Below are 17,722 nucleotides of genomic sequence, written 5' to 3'. Positions count from 1 at the left end.
TTTCTTCCTCACGACATATGAGCGTTTATCCCGAGCCAGACGTGTTTGAGGGTTTTCTCGCATTGGCCAAGAGAGGGGCAAACAACATAATGGAAGATTTCTTTCTCTGGAGGTTTTGATTGATCCATTGATTGATCTCGTGTCCATCACCACAAGAAGCACAACAGGAGGGCGTGGCGATCCTTAGAGATCCCACAGCCTTTAAACTGGGGGAGCTCTCTCTTTAATGTCTCTGGCTGTGTTGGACCAAAAGCTGTGACTCGACCAGCAGCACTTCTTTGTGTCGTACTTTGATTAGTCAGATATTTAATTTGCAATTAGTTGGCAATATTTCTTGCCACTGCCTTTCTGTTTCATCCATAAACAAATCTCTCACCTGATTTTCTCAATGTAAAGTATATCACTAATTTGACATAAAATGTCATGTAATGTGATGGAGAATTGTATCTATGTCTCTCACACCTTAATAGTTTCATAAATCTAAAAAGAAAAAGAAACCTGCATAATATTTCTATTTCGTTAAATATGAATAATTAATTGTGAAAATCTACGGACTAATCAAGAGAAGTAAAGTATTTTAATCTCTTTAAATCTCTTTTCCGTACGGTTTTTAATAAATTACTTTGTGTAGTAAATAAATGTCCGGAATAATGATCGTGCCTGAGCCACAGTCTAAAACCTAAATATATAAGATACCCCATTTACAGTGGTTTAAAAAAACTGAAAAGAAAGCGATTCAATCCTGAGAAATCAGCTAGTTTGTTAAGAACTAAACATTCTCTCATATCCAATGGACATATTGTAAATGTTTTCTCTGCCATATTTACACACATACCACACTATGTTTGGACTCTTCCGCTACAAATGGCGAAACCTTCCGATTAGCCGGTTATAACGGACGCGGGGGTTGCGGCGGCGGTATCGTCTTCATTACTGGGTGTTCTGACCTGATGGGATGAAGAGCGTCTGGCCTTGCTTCAGAGTGCATTTGTAACACTTGTCCACCTGGTCGGCGAAGAACATCTCGCTGTGATTAGACGATGATCTCCAGCGCTCGTACAGAGACAGGTTGGCGGAGGTGGGCTTGATGAGGAAGAAAATCTTTTCCCCCTGCAAACACAGACAGCGTCACGTTTTCTGGCATCATCATCGTCATCATTGTATGAGAAATGGAGTCTTGAAATAAAACCAGTTGTATAATCTAGGAGTGTAAGAAAATACTGATACACTTATCGGAATATGTTGTCATGCGATAATGTGTCGATTATCAAACACACTGTTGATTTTTATTTCGTACTTACACAAAATTTAAATTGTTTTATTTACCACCTGTACGTACCTCAAGCACTCTTATTTTTTAATTGATGTTATTGATAGGCAATTGTTAATTTAATAGTTCAGATTGCACAAAAGTGCATGCTATGATATTGGATGCTCCAGGCACCGCGATGGATGCAAACTCTTCTGATTGCATCAAAAAGTATTTTTTTTACTCATATTTCATGCTGTTCTTTATACTTCATAACCCCGGTATCACGATACAAATCGTATGACCAGGTCCTTGCCAACAAACAGCCTTATATGAACAAATATTTCTGATCACATCCGACCATAAGTGTGACGGACCTTCAGAACGTGGTACCAGACGGAGGCGCCGCCGCACTCAATGTGAAAGTCTGTGTAGCTGTCTTTCACACAGATGAGACAGTATTTGGTGACTTTTGGCTTCCCGAGCAGGGCGTCGTCGGGCCAGTAATTTCCCACCCATGACAACCGCCGCACAATCTGCGGACTCTCCACTATCGAGTTCATCCTGTCCCCAAAAAAGACAAGAAATCAATCAGTACTGGCGTGGGTTCCAGACTTTACGCGACAAAATCAGACTCCGGTTCAAACGCCACCACCAGAGCACCTTACCTCGCGTCAGAGAACTCCAGGTTGATGACGTTTAACACTTTCTTCCTGTTTGTGCTGTAGTAATAGTCGACAAACTCCTTGAGCTTCATCTTGCTGTCCGACTGTTTGGTGACGTCAACGACGTCCACGCCGACGTCGGGACCTGAAGACAGTGATGGAGGGACTCTGTCAAACAAGCTGGAGAAACACTAACCGCCGACAAGCTAAACACTCCTTAAACAGGAAACTGGTGAACAACATATGTCTGCAGCAGCAATGTGTTGTTGATGTGTAACAAGTGATCTCATCACTGAGCACCAGTGCACAAAGGCAATAAAGGAAAGATGCGCCCTCTATTGATAAGAAGTGGTATAGCTCAGTGTTTGTCTCGTGTTTAGGCTTTTTTTATTATTGGTTGTCAAAAATAAATGAAACTGTAACTGTGCAAAATTACAGACAAAAATACAGAATAATATATACTTTACAGTAACATAAAATATATATATATAATAAAAAAATGTGATGATGTTCCCTGTTCTATTGCTCATGCTCTTATTTTGAAAGCACCGCCCAAAATGACTTTGACCTGCTTCATAATGAAGATATTCATATGCATACTTGTAATAATAGTAGAATAGCATTAGTTGTGTATTTATAGCAGAAATACTTATACCGGAGTAGTGGTAAAGTAATATAGTAAAAGTTGTTAATACATAATACTGCAACTAATACTGTAGTACAGCAGTATTTGTAGTAGAGTAGAAGACCCTGAAGAAGACCCATTTTAGTACTAGTACAGTGCTAGCAGTACAACGGTTGCAGCAACAGTAGTTGTCGTGTAAGTGCAATAGGAGTGTACAACTCTAACACAGAAACTAGTACTACTGTGGCCTCTGCTAGTGTACAAGTAATTATTTAAATAGAAGTGGCAACAGCAGTAGTTGTAGAATAATAATCATATTAGTATTAGTAGTGTTGTTATTAGTGGCATAAGTAGTAGTTGTAGTGATAACTTTACTCAAACCACCAATTCCTCTAATATTAAGGAATAGTTCCTGTGGTAATAGGAGCAGTGATAGTAAAAGCCAGCTGTATCATAGCCAAAAATGTATCATAGCCAGAGTCTGCAAACAAACAATCTATCGTTGATTTTAAAATTCCGAACGCCGTATGAATGCCTCATCTGTGACAAAACTCTTCATTCCGGAAAAGCAACCAAATATATGCTTCAAACAGTGATATTTAAATAAAGTGTCTCATTAAGAATGTTACTAAAAAATAAACCATTTGCAAAAACCACATCCTCTGAAAAACATTTACAGCTGAGCCCCAACAGTCCCGAGGCCAAACTGCAGGCTGCTGACACCGAGCAGACCGGACAGGAGAGTTTGTAAATACATGTTGTAAAATAGAATATTTTTTTTATTATCTCAATATGTTTTTCTTTATGGATTTTTGCCATTAGAAGTGTGTTTTAAAAACTTCTAGCCATGTTGGTGCTGCTTCCCTAGAAGGTGCAGGACAGGAATACGAGGCCACAGCGAGTAGAACGACAAAACAAAAGTAGTACAAGTACACTAGCAGCAATAGTGAAAATATTAGAGCTCATTATTGCCGCAACAAAGCCAGGAGAAGCAGCTGTGCACCAGCAGCAGCAGTACTAGTAATAGTATTCACAGTAGTAGTAGTAATAGTGCAGTAGTGATAGCACTGCGGTATCAGCAGCAGTGATGTCATACCCTTGGAGCAGTGAGTAGTAGTTAGGTAGTCACGCGGTGGCCCTTACCAACATAGTTCTCCACGTCGCTGATGTAGAAGGTGGGAGCGGGCAGTGACATGCCCAGGCCGTCCTTCTTCTGCACCAGGATTGGCTCGTTGAAGCCGCCCTCCTCCAGGTAGTCCATAGTCAGCTGACCGCCGCTCAGCTTCACCACCACATCGTCAGCGCTGAAACCCACAGAGAGGGAGTGTGTTAAGAGCTTTCACCAGAGGAACCAACGCAATGGGCTGATTACAGCACCAGCAACTGAAGGCGAAACTTTAAAATGTTATTAGACAGTGCCCTCTAGTGGGGATGTCACAAACGTGAGGAATAACATTGACATGAGGCCAAACCATCAAGACCAATCATTTAATGTGGTTATAATTGGATCCATTAAAGGTGATCCTGGTTAGTTAAGTGGGACTATTTTAATCGGTATAGAGGGTTTACCACCTGATCTCACGTGATTTCAACATGTGTTAACAGTTGGGAGTAGTACTAAAACAGTGGGGGTGTCTTCATGTGTCTGCAGTGTCTTTACCTGGGAAAGGTCCTGCTGCGCAGCTCCTTTATGAACACCTGACTGCCGTTCTGAACAGCTTTGATGTCTGTGCTTTGCCCCGTGTCATGTTTGCTCCAGTTCTTTTTCTTCTTCACTGAGGAGCAAAAAGAAAGACAAATTAAACAAAAGACAAACAATTGCGTTTCAAGCACAAATCATGTGATCCTTAAAACAGTTTAATCTGTTCAGAGAGTTTTATATCTCATGGCAGGAAGTTGAGGAAGTAGGTAAGTGCTCACTTCGCCACGGCAGGTGTTTCACGTCCGTCTCCGTTGAGAGAAAAAACAACATTTCAGTCGCTACTTACGTGTGGATTTGCCGTGGGTCTTCTCGCAGTTTGGGCAGTGATATATGTCGATATCTGGGGCGTCATCTTCATCCACCTCAACACAGCTGAAACAACACGAGAAATCCTTTTTAACATTGAGGAATGTGACCTTAAAAGACCCCGTTTTTCTCTCGACTCCCCTGCAGTATAAACTAGAAGTACCGCCTCAACATGCCCCGCCAAGACGGCAAGACCGACATATTGATTTTTTAGTTATGGCCTAAGACAACATGTGCCCTTGACCTTCGACCCTTAAAATTCCAATCAGTTCATCCTTGAATGAAGGTAAATGTTTGTGCCAAATGTGAATATGGTTCACTCAAGGTGTTGACGACACGTCGCAAGAACTGCCATCCCGGTGAGGTCGCAGCGATCCCACCGAAATGTTACAAAAGATAGAAAAAAAGAGTTTCAGCTCTTTCTAAAAAAAAAAATACAACAAAGTATATTTGCAGAGAAGTGACATTATCAGAAATAAGTGGTGGCCAGGGAGAGACAACACAATGGCCTTGAGCAACTTCAAAGGAGACACGCTCATTTTTAGGTTCATACTTGTACTTGGCGTTTCTACTCAAAAATGTTTTCATGCTTTAATGCAACAAAACATTATTTTTCTCATACTGTCTGTTTGAATAGACCTGCACGTCTTCCTGAAAAGCTGAGTTTTAGCAACCTGTCTCTTTAAGAAACCTCTCCTGCTCTAATTGGTCAGCATTTCCTGCTCCTCTGCATCAGCAGACTTGAGCTTAGTTAAAGCTTAGTTTATACAAAGTAAAAATCAAGCTTCACTGTGTGTGTCAACTGAACAGAGTACAGTAGCACTTCTACCAGCGACTGAATAGTTGTGACATCACAACCTCACGTTAGTCCCGGCGGCTCGTTTAAAGGTTTCTGAATACGGGCTATGTGGACTGAACACGTTCATATTCCACAGCATTCATGGCTCTGCTTTACAATAAAAAAAAACAATAAAAAAAACGGACATGGAAATCTTACTTTCTACAGTTTGTCCAACTTTAAGTGTTCGTAATTTGTACTAAAATGAAATGAAATGAAATGAAAAATGGAATAACACAACAGTAGTTGTTTAAAAGGAGTCATGGTCCACAGCAGTGAGGCACCGGGTCCTCGTCTGCAGTACAGAGCGGGACAAAAGGGGACAGGACAGTGGAGGACAGCACGATACGCCACCCAGTAGACTTCAAAGGCCTCTTCACTGCAGACGCATTCTATATTTGAACACTGTGGTTAACGGCGACTAGGAAAGGAAGTGTTGGTTGAATTGGCGCGAGACACATGTGACAGTTGTGTTGTGCCTTTGATGTAATAATCCTCTCTACATTTGAGAGTTTATTATTGGAGAATTTGTTTTTTATTTTAGAAAAGCTTTTTTTGTGACACAAAATGTAAAAGTGTCCTTTAAAAAAAAAAAAAAAGAAAACTGTATGAGAGATATTACAAACATAGAACCGGTCCAGTCGATTGATTTAAAATCAAGTGTTAGAAATTATGACAGTGAATGCACTGCTCTGTTCCAAACAGCAGCTGTCGCAGCCTTTTTTTTTTTACACAAGCAAATTCCTCCCATTTGGAGCCGCTGCTCTCAACCTCAGATGAGCTGGGAGTTTCCCCCAGAATGCATCCTTCACACACCCCAACTTACCCTCCCTTGTGAACTACACGGCTTTTCTACAACCACCTACTTGCTTTCACGAGCGCAAATACAGGAGAGGGCGGGTCGTGTGTGGACATCGTAAAAAAGCCTGTTCCTGAACTCTCTACAATTCTCACTAAATATGAAACGTACATAAAAAACAGATGTTGAGACTCTTTCGCTGACAGCATTTTGTGGTATCAAAGAGTCCATTGAGAGTTTAGAGAGGTGTGGTCAGGTCAGTGTATCTGCTAAGGAGCAGGACAAAGTGCATGGTACTTGGTTGGGGCATGTTCTTTTTTTTCCAACTAAGTTTGAGTTTCAGTAACACTGAGAACTATATAAACATCTCGCCTTGACGACAGTAAAGCATGGCACCGCTCCAGACTAATTGTGCTGACAAGTTTCTGGTTTGAGACGAAATGCACATCATAAGATCAGGTTCCCTCCGCTTCAACTTCTCCACATTGCTGCTTCTGAGTTGGTTTCAGAATTAATTTCATCAGTGTAGGACGTATTTTAAAACCGAGGCCAGGTCTGAACCACATCGGAGCTCTTTTATCATTCTGCATTGTCCTTGAACACTTCAGAAACTGACTTCAACCTGTTACCTTCCTCTGTGGGATGCAAGAGAAATGACTTCTCCTCTGCGGAGACTGATTAAATGTCATACAATACATTGGTGCTCTCTTTTTAAGTGATAATACATAACGTATGTTTATCACTGTTATGCCACTGATGTTGGTAAAGATCTACACGTGGAGGGATTATCATACACTCTGAGGCGCTGTGCTGTCGTAGTGAAGACAGTGCACATACACTTCAGTGAAGACAGGTCGACAATGCTATTTACATTTCACACTCAGGATCAGTTATGTCACAGTTAGTAATATTCAGTGTGAATGGTTGTTTAATATATTCTGTGGAGCTTTCCAAAGTAGGAAAATATACACTAATGAAGATATGATGATGATGTCATCGTGGTTATCTCAGTTTGGGTTGTGATTCTACACATTTTGAACACCATGTTTGTGTAAAAAACCCAATTTGATTGAATGGGCATAAAACAAAACACACAAATGAGATGCGAAGTGTAGGTTTCAGTTTTTTTGGAGCTTTGTCCACACTAAAAGTCTCTCTATCTCTTTCTGTGAAAGTGTAATGCATACATGAGTATCCCTTTAACAGATTTACTGCCATATCTGCTGCTCAGTAAGTACTAAAGGTCAGGCAACATTACACACTGTGATCGTAACAAGCTGTAGGAGGTGAAATGAAATGCCATCATCAAAACACCCTAAACAGCAATACATCAAGCTACGGGGCCTTCCTGTTACTTCTCTTTCTGTGTCCCAATCCAATGAATCAAAGAAGAATCAAATACTTTCACTTTATTCTTGCTTGAAATGTTCAATTATCCATTAATGCATTGAGGAAATAATGCTCAATTTGATTCAGTGTCCTGTTTGGGTTCATAACACCATCCGTAGCTGCATATTGTGTCTGGCTTATCTCTATAAAACAGTTACCGTTTATGCCATCCACCATGGAAATAACCACTAGTTCTGCCTTAGAGTTGGACAATTTCAACTGGCACAAATTCACCCCACGTTAAAAGCCTGAATCGTGACGCCTGCTAAACAACGCTTTTTTGCAACGTATCGCATAACAATTCATACTGATAAATAATAAATGTTAAAGTCCATGTCATACCAACTACAAACCATCAATACCATGTGAACATCAGTGTCATGGGAATATCCAGTAAGTTGACAACCAGAAACAGCTGACCAGTGTGAGTTAAATGTTTGCTACATTAAAATGTATTCAGCAAAGTCATTTCCATATCCAATTTAGTGCACCAACTTTAAAAAAAAGAGGTTAAAACCATGTGTAAAAATGTTTTAACTTTTTTGTGCAATTGACGAAATGTAAGTGTGTTTTCAAGATTGCATATTTGGTATTACTTTAAAATGCACATAAAACTCACTAGAAAAACAGGACTTGTAATGATAATTGCAGATGCGACACTTCGTGAATACGAAGATGAAAAATATGACAAATTTGTATGAGTACAAATCTGTTAGAACTGTGAGGAAAAGCATATAACTCAGATAAAGGCAGTAAAAAAATCTCATGTATATATAAATGTCTGTTGAATTTTAAACACATTCAACCTCTTATATGAAAAGAAACTGGGAGAAGGAGGGAGGAATAACTTTATCTGAGGAAGGGTGGACAGTAGTATGTAAAGTTCAATTGAAGTGTACCAGATTGCAGACATGGAGAGAGTTTGGATAAGGACATGTGGTCAAGTATTTTATTACACCCTCTAAGAAACGCCACGTTCATAGTAACCCTCCTGTTTGCTGGAGACGATGAGGAAATCAAAATGCAAACCATTATAATATTGTCTGGGATTGCCCTGCTATCACAGACTATTAGAGAGGGATACACACCGCCGCCGCACAGAAAGTGAAATACCTCTAGAAAGTAAGACTGGGATAATTACCTAGAACATTGTCAAAAAGAGACAAACATTTAATGAATGTACTTGGTCGGCAAAAATACTCTCACCAGGAAATCACACTCTGAATACATGAATGGACATTAAAATGGGTATTTACAACATGGAGAAGATAACAGCATCTGTCAACCACAAACTGGAACATTTTTTTCCATATTGGGAAAAATGGGTTACATATGTAACACCCCATTGACCTGATGTTATTTTCATAAATCAATGAATCTACAAGAGAGAATAGATCACTCTCTAGTTAAACATTGTTTTTATTGTTGTTCTTCATTGCATTCTGTTTCTTTTTTGTTGTTTATTCTATGTTTTTCACTCCTTGTTCTTTATGTGTATAATTAAAATGAGCATCATCTAAAAAAATTCTCATGTGGTCTGAAAAACATCTGTAAATGTCAAATTAATGCCTACTACCAATAAAACAAACACACATAAAAAAAAACCTAATTGAAAAAAATGTCATTGACACAAACACTGCTTCTGGGGTTCAAATGTAATCATTACCCAAAAAAGGATTTCGAGTGAAAACAAACTGAAGCTCTCAGGAAAATGAGACTCAAGTGCAAACACTAATGCCGCGTTCACACCAAAAGAGTTGTGAAATGATTACATGTAAAGTCAATGCGCGGACACGAATTGTTGCGAAAAAGCTAATTTTTCCCGGGCAGCAGCCAGACACAGTTCCTGGAGGAGTTGGTCAAATTCACCGAACTGTGTGCGGCTACGGATAATGTTACGAAGCCAATCACAAGAGCGTTTGATGTTTCAATGTTTGTGGTATTTCCATAACAGGTATAACGCAGAAATATTGAATTTTCTATGGTCGATAGCGAAAATGAAAACTGTTTTACAGGAACATGACTGGGTCAGTTTAGGTTAGCTAGTGAGGCTATGTGCTGGTAACTTAGGGTAATGTGGCTCAAGCCGTGCCCACTTTCTGCCGTGAATGGTTGCAAAAAAGGAAATTTATTACATAAAGTCGAGCGAGGAAAATCAAGCCAGTAAAGTCGTTGCAAAAATGCTCAACTGTTTTGCTGGGAACGCACCTTTAGATCAACTTTGAAGGCTACATGTAGTAATCCCTTTAGCTCAGTTTAACCATAACCACATTTCTGCATTTGAATGTTGGGTGTAAATTGATATACAGTAGTCATGTTCGACTGTATTTCAAAGTGAATGGTGTCATAAAAAGAAGTTCTGTTTAAAACAAGTCGTCTCTTTAGAGAGAAGTCAAATAGTAGTGCGAGCTAATCGCTAGTTGTTTAGTTAGCTACAAAAAGTCTGTAAAATGCTGTAATTTAAGGCACACCAAGTAATGCCAGCTATTATGCACACACACACACACACACACACACACACACACACTCACACACACAACACAAATAACATGAAACAAGCTATATCGTCAGATAAATGAAGTTGACACTAAGTTGTCAAAACCAAAAATTCATTATACCCCTTTTCCCACTAAAATGAATGTGTATATACAGATGTTAGTGGGGTTAGTGGTTTTTAGTTTTTTATGAACATTATCAGGACAGCCAATATGTACAATACATAGCTGACCCTGTGATGTCCCATAAGGAAAGGACAGCGCGTCACATCATCCGGATCATTTCTGTTAAAGCTTATTACTTGGAGTTGAAGGAATGACTGTACTAAGGATCAGAAGATATAGTTATCAACAGCAGCTCCAATGGAAATCTGTTAACAGCATTTCCCCTTTTTTCTGGAAAGACTTATTATACATCAATGCCGACGACGCAACCAGTGATATTCCATTTACCTCCATTGTATTGCTGTGGCAGGAGAAATCTAGCCCGTGTTCAAATATATCCAGATATCTCAAAATAAAACTAAGTAGCCTGACACCACTAAGCTGTAACCATTAATACTACACACTATCAATACAGTAGCTGAAAAACTGCCAGAACCCAAACACTGCGATGTCAGTGTGGTACAAGCCAAGAGATATTCCACTGACAGTCAGGCTTTGTCGACTTCCAGTCAAGTCAAGACAGATTCATCAGTACTTTTAAAAAACGGGAACAGATATAAAAGGAACATATTGTAGTTGCCTTATATGGACTATGTGTGTATTTCCATTGTGTATTTCCAGATATTATCTATCTATCAACCTCCAAAATAGTCTACACAGGTGAGTCACAGAGCTGCAGTGATGAGTGCAAGCTACTGTGTTTCCATTATGACTGATGCTGATGCAATTACAGTCTTTTTCTGTGCTTTTTAACATAGATTGTATATGTGTCTACCAAGGATAATGTAGCTTTTCGGGGATACAATACCTTCACATATTCAAAGTACTATATTTGTTATCATAGATCAATTTGGAAGAAAAATTGTTTAACTTTTTTTTTAATATGTTAATTGGGGAGATGTTTTTACAGGTGCTAAATTCCAAAGGAAGAGCAGCTAACGGTGCTAAACGTGCAAACTACAGCAACGGTGCTGACCGAGCTAACAGTGCTAACCTGAGAGGGGAAATGGAGGACGGGTGCTACGTTTTTGCAACAATGCTGTGAGTTCTGCGTCGGCGTATTACGTGCAGAGCTTCAGCGATTAGCTAGCCGGTGGGGCCATGGGACTCTCGTCTTGACCGGGCTAAGCATATGAAGCACAAGGAACTCATTTTTGCAGCAGTTTTGTAGCTCCTGTTTGCAACGTAGCAGTTAATATTGGTTTGAATTTTCCGTCCTACTTTCCAGTTTCTCCCTTCATTCACCGTTTCCTGATCAGCAGTTCTGTTCTGTGCTTTGAGCTTACAATTACCGTGAAGTCTTAATGTCCTGCCATTGGCCACTCAGCACTTCCTGTGGTTCCCTTCCAGTGAACTACCAGAAGGCTTTTATTTTGAAGCAGCAGAGGGAAGCGTTGACTTATTGTATGCTTGGCAGCTCACTACTCTTTGACAATTAATTCTCAACTGAAAATACTACATCTGTCTCCTGTGCACTGTTAAACTGCGGTTACAGTAAGTGAAATTAAGCTAAGTAGCAATAACCAATATTCTATAATAACACTATCTGTGTTAAAAAGGTTGCTCATAGTAACAAACCCACAAAGAATAAGCAGTTTTAGCTCATTATTTTTGTTTTTACGGTACATTTACCATTGCTCTGTCCCACACAGTGACTAAGAAGACATCCCAATGGGGCTCCTGGAGACCAAAACACAGATAAAAGAAATGTGAATATTGAAAATCCATTTGTCTGGTGGCCAGAAGCACATCAGTGGGATGATAATCTTTCTCTACTGGAGGTGTAAGTGGGCCACTACATGCTAACCTCTGCAACTTTATACGATGAAAATATAGTCGAAGTGCCACTAACTTCTATAACTCAATGCAACCTCTTAAAGAGCATTTACTATATATGTCTTGGGTGGAGCTGCCCATGATCCCTGGGTTTATTATGTTAACAGAGTGGAGTGTATCTTTTAGCACATGCTATTTGAATGTGATCCTTCATGTTGTTTTGAATTCTCAGAAAGTATAGGTATAACTTTGAGAATATCCAGGTTCCACACAACATGATTGGTGGATGCCTTTGATTGCGGTGGGAAAAGTCCGAAAAATCAACCTTGTTCAGGGAAAGATATGCTTTTTGGTCCCATAATATTAGTGCAAAGTACATTGTACAAAACATTGATGTGAGAGTTAATCTCTTAAAAGGAAAAAAGGAAGAAAAAAAAAATGTCCTTGGTGTGTTGTGCCTTAAAGTTATGTTTTACACAGTAAATAACAACATTATCGCCCCATTGGAGTCATGTTTCCAGCCAATACTTAAATGTGCAAAAAGGTGACCTCTGCAAATACTGAGGCTAATACGAAGATTGACATTTGAGTTAACTATAGATCAGCAAATGTTTATAAATTTACATTAACACTGAAATAAAAAAAGCATTTTACTGTTCTGTTATTGAAGAATTGTGACAAATATATACTTATCGGGACATTTTACTGTACACAAGAGATGTAACTATGTTTCTTGTCATCTGATCATTTCCAGAACACATCGACTGTCAAGTCTGTGCGCTCCAGGATCGGATCTTGCTGGCATTGGGATCACATTGGGAGCCAGACCACATACTAAGGTGGCCTGGGCCTGGCTCTCATTGAGTTCTGATCTCAGTGGGGTGAGGAAAGCATGTGGATACAATGAGAACAATTTATCAAACGTAGGTCTCCATCACCTTCCCCCCTCCACCCCCTCACGGGAGTTCCTCTCCAGAAGAGAGCAAAGGGAATAGGGTAGGAAAACCGGGGCTGGAGCACAGCTGAGACCCGCAGTCACCGGGGAGACTTTTATAGTGAAGTGCAAATTGGAAAATGTGTTCATCACCTAATTAGCAGAGCTTTGCTAGCAGCTATACCTGCTGTCTGAAGTTTGAGTCCTGGCAAGTAACATTCAGGAAAACTCCTCAACGTAACTGAGTGGTGTAGGGGGTGGGGGTATTGTGAACAGCTAATTTAAAAATACATAGCAAAACTTTGTTTGCAGCTATTCCTCAATGAAATGAGTCTACTAATACCGCAGGGCATCAGCAAAAATCATCAGAAATAAAAGGGACCTTTATTGTGAAAAATTTAGAGGCAATTAAAAGTGTTCATTCATGGTTTTTAAAGCTGTTCCTTTGACCATGATCACTATCCGACCAGGCAGGTCGCTTTGAAGCGTCAACAGGACACACCCACACGCGGACACGTGCTGCATCCCGGAAAACGAGTGCAACCCCGGCCTCATCGTGGACTGTAGAAATGTGCAGTAAAAACAAGTCTTTGCAATTTTAGGAGCCGTTAAGAGTTTGAACTATTTCCTGATCAACAACAGATGGGTAAAAAAGAAGCTCTCCTGAACACAGCCGTGACTTAAACATGGTAGAAACCAAGGCGACTCCTAAATGATAGCTTAGCAGTTGTGGGAAAGTGTCTTTTTCATTATCCAGTTTTGATGGATCTGCCTGCTCACCTTAACCTTATATATTATGTCTTGTCATATTTCAACACCATACAGGTACCCACTCAATATTTTAACGAACTTGACTATGTTACTACCAGTTATGACCTCTTTCTGCCACCGTGCTGTATCTCCATTACATCCTCTAATCTCATCATGAAGGGAAATAGATTGTTTTTCTTTCTACACAGCTATTATAGATAGTTTTTAAAAACTATGACCATTTGTAATTTGAATTAAATTACTTAGTTTATTCATTATTTTTAACCGCGTATCGCCAAACTATCTCACCGAAAACCATTTACGGACATATTCACACCGACGGAGAAATAACCGAACAATGAACTGAATTAAATATGAATTCATTCATCAATTAACCTAGGCTGCATGTGTTTGGTCTGCGGAAGGAAGCCAGAAAACACGGAGGGGACCCCACGCTGACCCGTGGAGAACATGCAAACTCCACACAGCGGCCAGCCCCGGAAAAAAGATCTAACCCCTGGGGACTCCTTCTTTCTGTAAGCCACAGTGCTGGCCACCACTGCAGCCCGACGGGACTAATCATTTAACCCTTAATAGAGGTCACGCTCAGGATCCTGTAGACGGGATTGGAGAAGAAGCGAGAGAAGAAAAGTGAAACATCTATCGTAATAGACTTTTTTGAACAAAACGTTTTGGCAACGTATCGGGACAGAAGCTTCTACTCGACCTGATAGAAAGCCTGACTGCATATTGTAGATGTACAGTAAGCAGTATTAAGCAGATGTGGGAACAATCACAGTCTCAATTTAAAGATGGGGGGTTTCGTAATTATACTGGTATGTCTGTTTATGCTGACGCGTGACTGGAGGTCATTCATTTATCACATTACATGCTGTAACGTGATAAAGCGACCTGCACGACCCCAGCAGCTCGGAGCATCAAAGGGTTAACGTTCAGGCGCGTAAATACTGTTCATGTCTCTGAAGGACTCGTTCACCGAACGCGAAGAGAAAAAAAAAACACGATTAACAAAACGACCCCTCCTCCCCACACAAATAAAAAAAAAGACAAGCAGAGTGCAGCCGAACAGCGTGAAACATGACAAACACAAAGACCGAGAGCACGGACTGACTTGTGCAGTAACACAACCGCGATGACGGAAGGGAAACGTTACGCAGCGCGGAGAGAACACGGTCTCGGCCGAGATCATTGCAGCTTATGTGCGGCGGGGAAAGTGACGATGCGTCCCCCTGTTTAAATCGCAGTGAAACAGAAAATAGCAACACGCTAAAGCTTAAAGTGCAGACAAAGCATACCAAAATATTAATATTAGTGTTGTCCCCCTGCCGCCCGCTGAAGCTTAAAGGGCATCCAGTACGGGCTATTGTCAGCCATAGCTGCCGCCTGGAACGAAGGCTGGGACGGGGGGCTGAGCTCTAACTCGGGTCGTGATTTCCAGCCACGCTCTGTTAAATAAAATGTTTTAAAAAAAATTAAAAAATCAATCGGCGAAAGCTCTGAATGTGATATTTTACAGACAATATGGAGGAAATGTCGACACTATACGCGGTTATGAGGGTATAAAACGGGAGACAAAACGAGCGGCGAGTCCGCCGAGGCTTCCCCTGCTGCCTCTGCCGCCCGCCCGCTGCAGCGCGAGAGGATTAGTTCGCGGCTATGCGGGGACGTTAAATACCCGCTAAGTGCAGTTAATAGACGAAGCCCGCACCGACATCCCTCGATAAACCAGCGGAACTTTTTAAAAAGAGGAATACGTTTTGTATTATTCGCGAAAAAATGTCACAACCCCGCTCGGCTATGTTTTAACTCCGCCTTCTTCTTCTTCTTCTTCTCCGAGCGGCCTCTCTTCAGATGTAGACGGGCGACCGAGAGCCACAAAGCTGTCAAACGCGCCGAGACCTCGCCATTTTTGTTTGTTTAAAACAAATGCAAACCGCCACACACACACAAAATCCGCCGCCGCCACAGCGACCCGGTCTTACCTGCCGTGGAACCAGTCCTTGCATTGATCGCACTCGATCATAAACTGGGTCACGTCGTAAGGTAATCTGCAGATGCAATATACTGGTACAGTCGCCATGTTCAGTTCACAACTACGTCGGGATGGACTGGGGGGGCTGCAGGAGGAACAGCGTCCTGCAAACAATATGATCCAATATGATCTTCCCCAAGAAAAAAAAAAGCCAGGGGCAGACCCGCCGGACACATGAAGCCTAGGCGCACATCTCCATCACACCACGGCCGTGTGGTGGGAACGATGGAGGCTCGTCGTATTAGCAGGCTTTCCTGAAATGCATTATTATTATTATTACTATGTGCATGCCCCCTGGTGACTGCTCAGCACCGAGGCGGTCACGTTAAGAAGCAAGCAGAAAGATGTAGCCTCGATGTCGCGGCGAGATAAATAAATAATAAAAACAGAAATGAGAAAGTTACGTCAGGGAGCAGGTTTAAATGATCAAATCAGATGAATGAATGTCCGGATACATCAACACTGCGGATTGTTTTTTTTTAATTATTTTTAGCGGGTTTTATTTCCTCACAGCAGCATCCTTCCAACAAACACAGACAAAATAAAAATCATTTTATTATAATGAATAGACATGAAAAAAAATATTACATTCGGCTGTTAGCTAATAGTAGATTATTTTACCATATATATATAATCCAATGAAATAACGATATTTAAAAAGTGTAATAATAATTTTATTAATACCATACTATTATAATGTGCGTATGTGTATATATAGACATATATATATATATATATATATATATATATATATATATATATATATATATATATATATATATATATATATATATATAAAATGATAATATAGATAATATATAGTTATACATATGTATTATAGACAATTGTATGGGTGTAAAACATGTCTCATTCATTCTTATTTGAATGTTTAATTTTCTATTCAAATGTACTTATTCCGTCTTTACGCTGCTGTAATGCTTGAATCACAATAAAGGCTTATTTTATTGAGTCTTAAATAAATGCATTATTTAATTAAGAAACTTTCATTTTGTTGCCATTTTTGGCAAATATCATGTCATAATAAAATGTAAGATGTAATTTTTTGTGTGACTTTTTTGGGGGGTGAGATTGTAGGAAACGGGTCACGGATCAGTACCGTTTGGACATTTAAGTGTTATCAATTACTGTTAATTACTGTTAACAATTAATGTTTTTTATGGCTGAGTATGAGGTTGGTTTTACGCCTACAAGGATATATATTAGATTAGATTAGATTCAACTTTATTGTCATTACACATGTACAAGTACAGAGCAACGAAATGCAGTTTAGCATCCAACCAGAAGTGCAATAGTAGTAAGTGTCAATATGTACAGAGAATAAGTTAGTGTTCCAAGTGAAACTGAAATATATATATGTATGTTTTATACATCAAAATTAATAAATGACATGCTTAATTTAAGTAATGTGCTAGTCTCAAATATCTTTGGTTGGAGGGAGAAGTCCTTTAGTCGGGGTGTTAGAAAATAACAATACAGTATTGCAATATGTTTTGTGATACTGCATTGTTTCTTAATAAACACTATGAATTCTAATTCATGATATCTTAAAAAAGATATACATATACAGTTTGTGTACATATACTCACCGGCCACTTTATTAGGTACATCTTGCTACTACCGGATTGGACAGGGCATTTTCGTCCACACAACTGCCGCACACTGTATATTTTCCCTTTGGACCATTTTCTATAAATCTTAGAGATGATTGTGCATGAAAATCTCAGGTCAGCAGTTTTGAAATACTCAGACCAGCCTGTCTGGCACCAACAACCATGTCACATTCAAAGTCACTTAAATTCCCTTTCTTTCCTATTCTGATGTTGTTTAAACTTCAGCAAGTTGTCTAGATGTCTAAATGCACCAAGTTGCTGCCATGCCATTGGCTAATTAACTATCTGTGTTCATAAGCAATTGAACAGGTCTGCCTAATAAAGGGTCCAGTAATATAATATATA

At 39.9% G+C, this 17,722-nt stretch overlaps 1 protein-coding gene across 2 annotated transcripts in view; it reads right to left on the bottom strand.

Annotated features, from left to right (window-relative positions):
• The window catches only part of phf2 (PHD finger protein 2), a 33,159-nt gene extending 17,078 nt beyond the window's left edge, over positions 1–16,081 (bottom strand). For both annotated transcript variants that reach the window (XM_068594211.1, XM_068594212.1), the window contains exons 1-7: positions 15,697–16,081; positions 4,528–4,613; positions 4,200–4,314; positions 3,683–3,843; positions 1,918–2,059; positions 1,627–1,813; positions 948–1,110 (exon numbers count right to left, since the gene is read on the bottom strand). In XM_068594211.1, coding sequence (XP_068450312.1) covers positions 948–1,110; positions 1,627–1,813; positions 1,918–2,059; positions 3,683–3,843; positions 4,200–4,314; positions 4,528–4,613; positions 15,697–15,794 — 952 coding nt within the window. In that variant the 5' untranslated portion in view covers positions 15,795–16,081. The remainder of the gene's footprint in view (positions 1–947; positions 1,111–1,626; positions 1,814–1,917; positions 2,060–3,682; positions 3,844–4,199; positions 4,315–4,527; positions 4,614–15,696) is intronic.
• Between the last annotated feature and the right edge of the window lie 1,641 nt (positions 16,082–17,722).

This window comes from Clinocottus analis, unplaced genomic scaffold (assembly GCF_023055335.1).
Source record: "Clinocottus analis isolate CAN_PGR_092001 unplaced genomic scaffold, fCliAna1.0.p SCAF_3, whole genome shotgun sequence".
Classification (NCBI taxonomy): domain Eukaryota; kingdom Metazoa; phylum Chordata; class Actinopteri; order Perciformes; family Cottidae; genus Clinocottus; species Clinocottus analis.
Note: the sequence above shows the minus strand (reverse complement) of the source record. Positions and strands in the feature narration are given on the sequence as shown.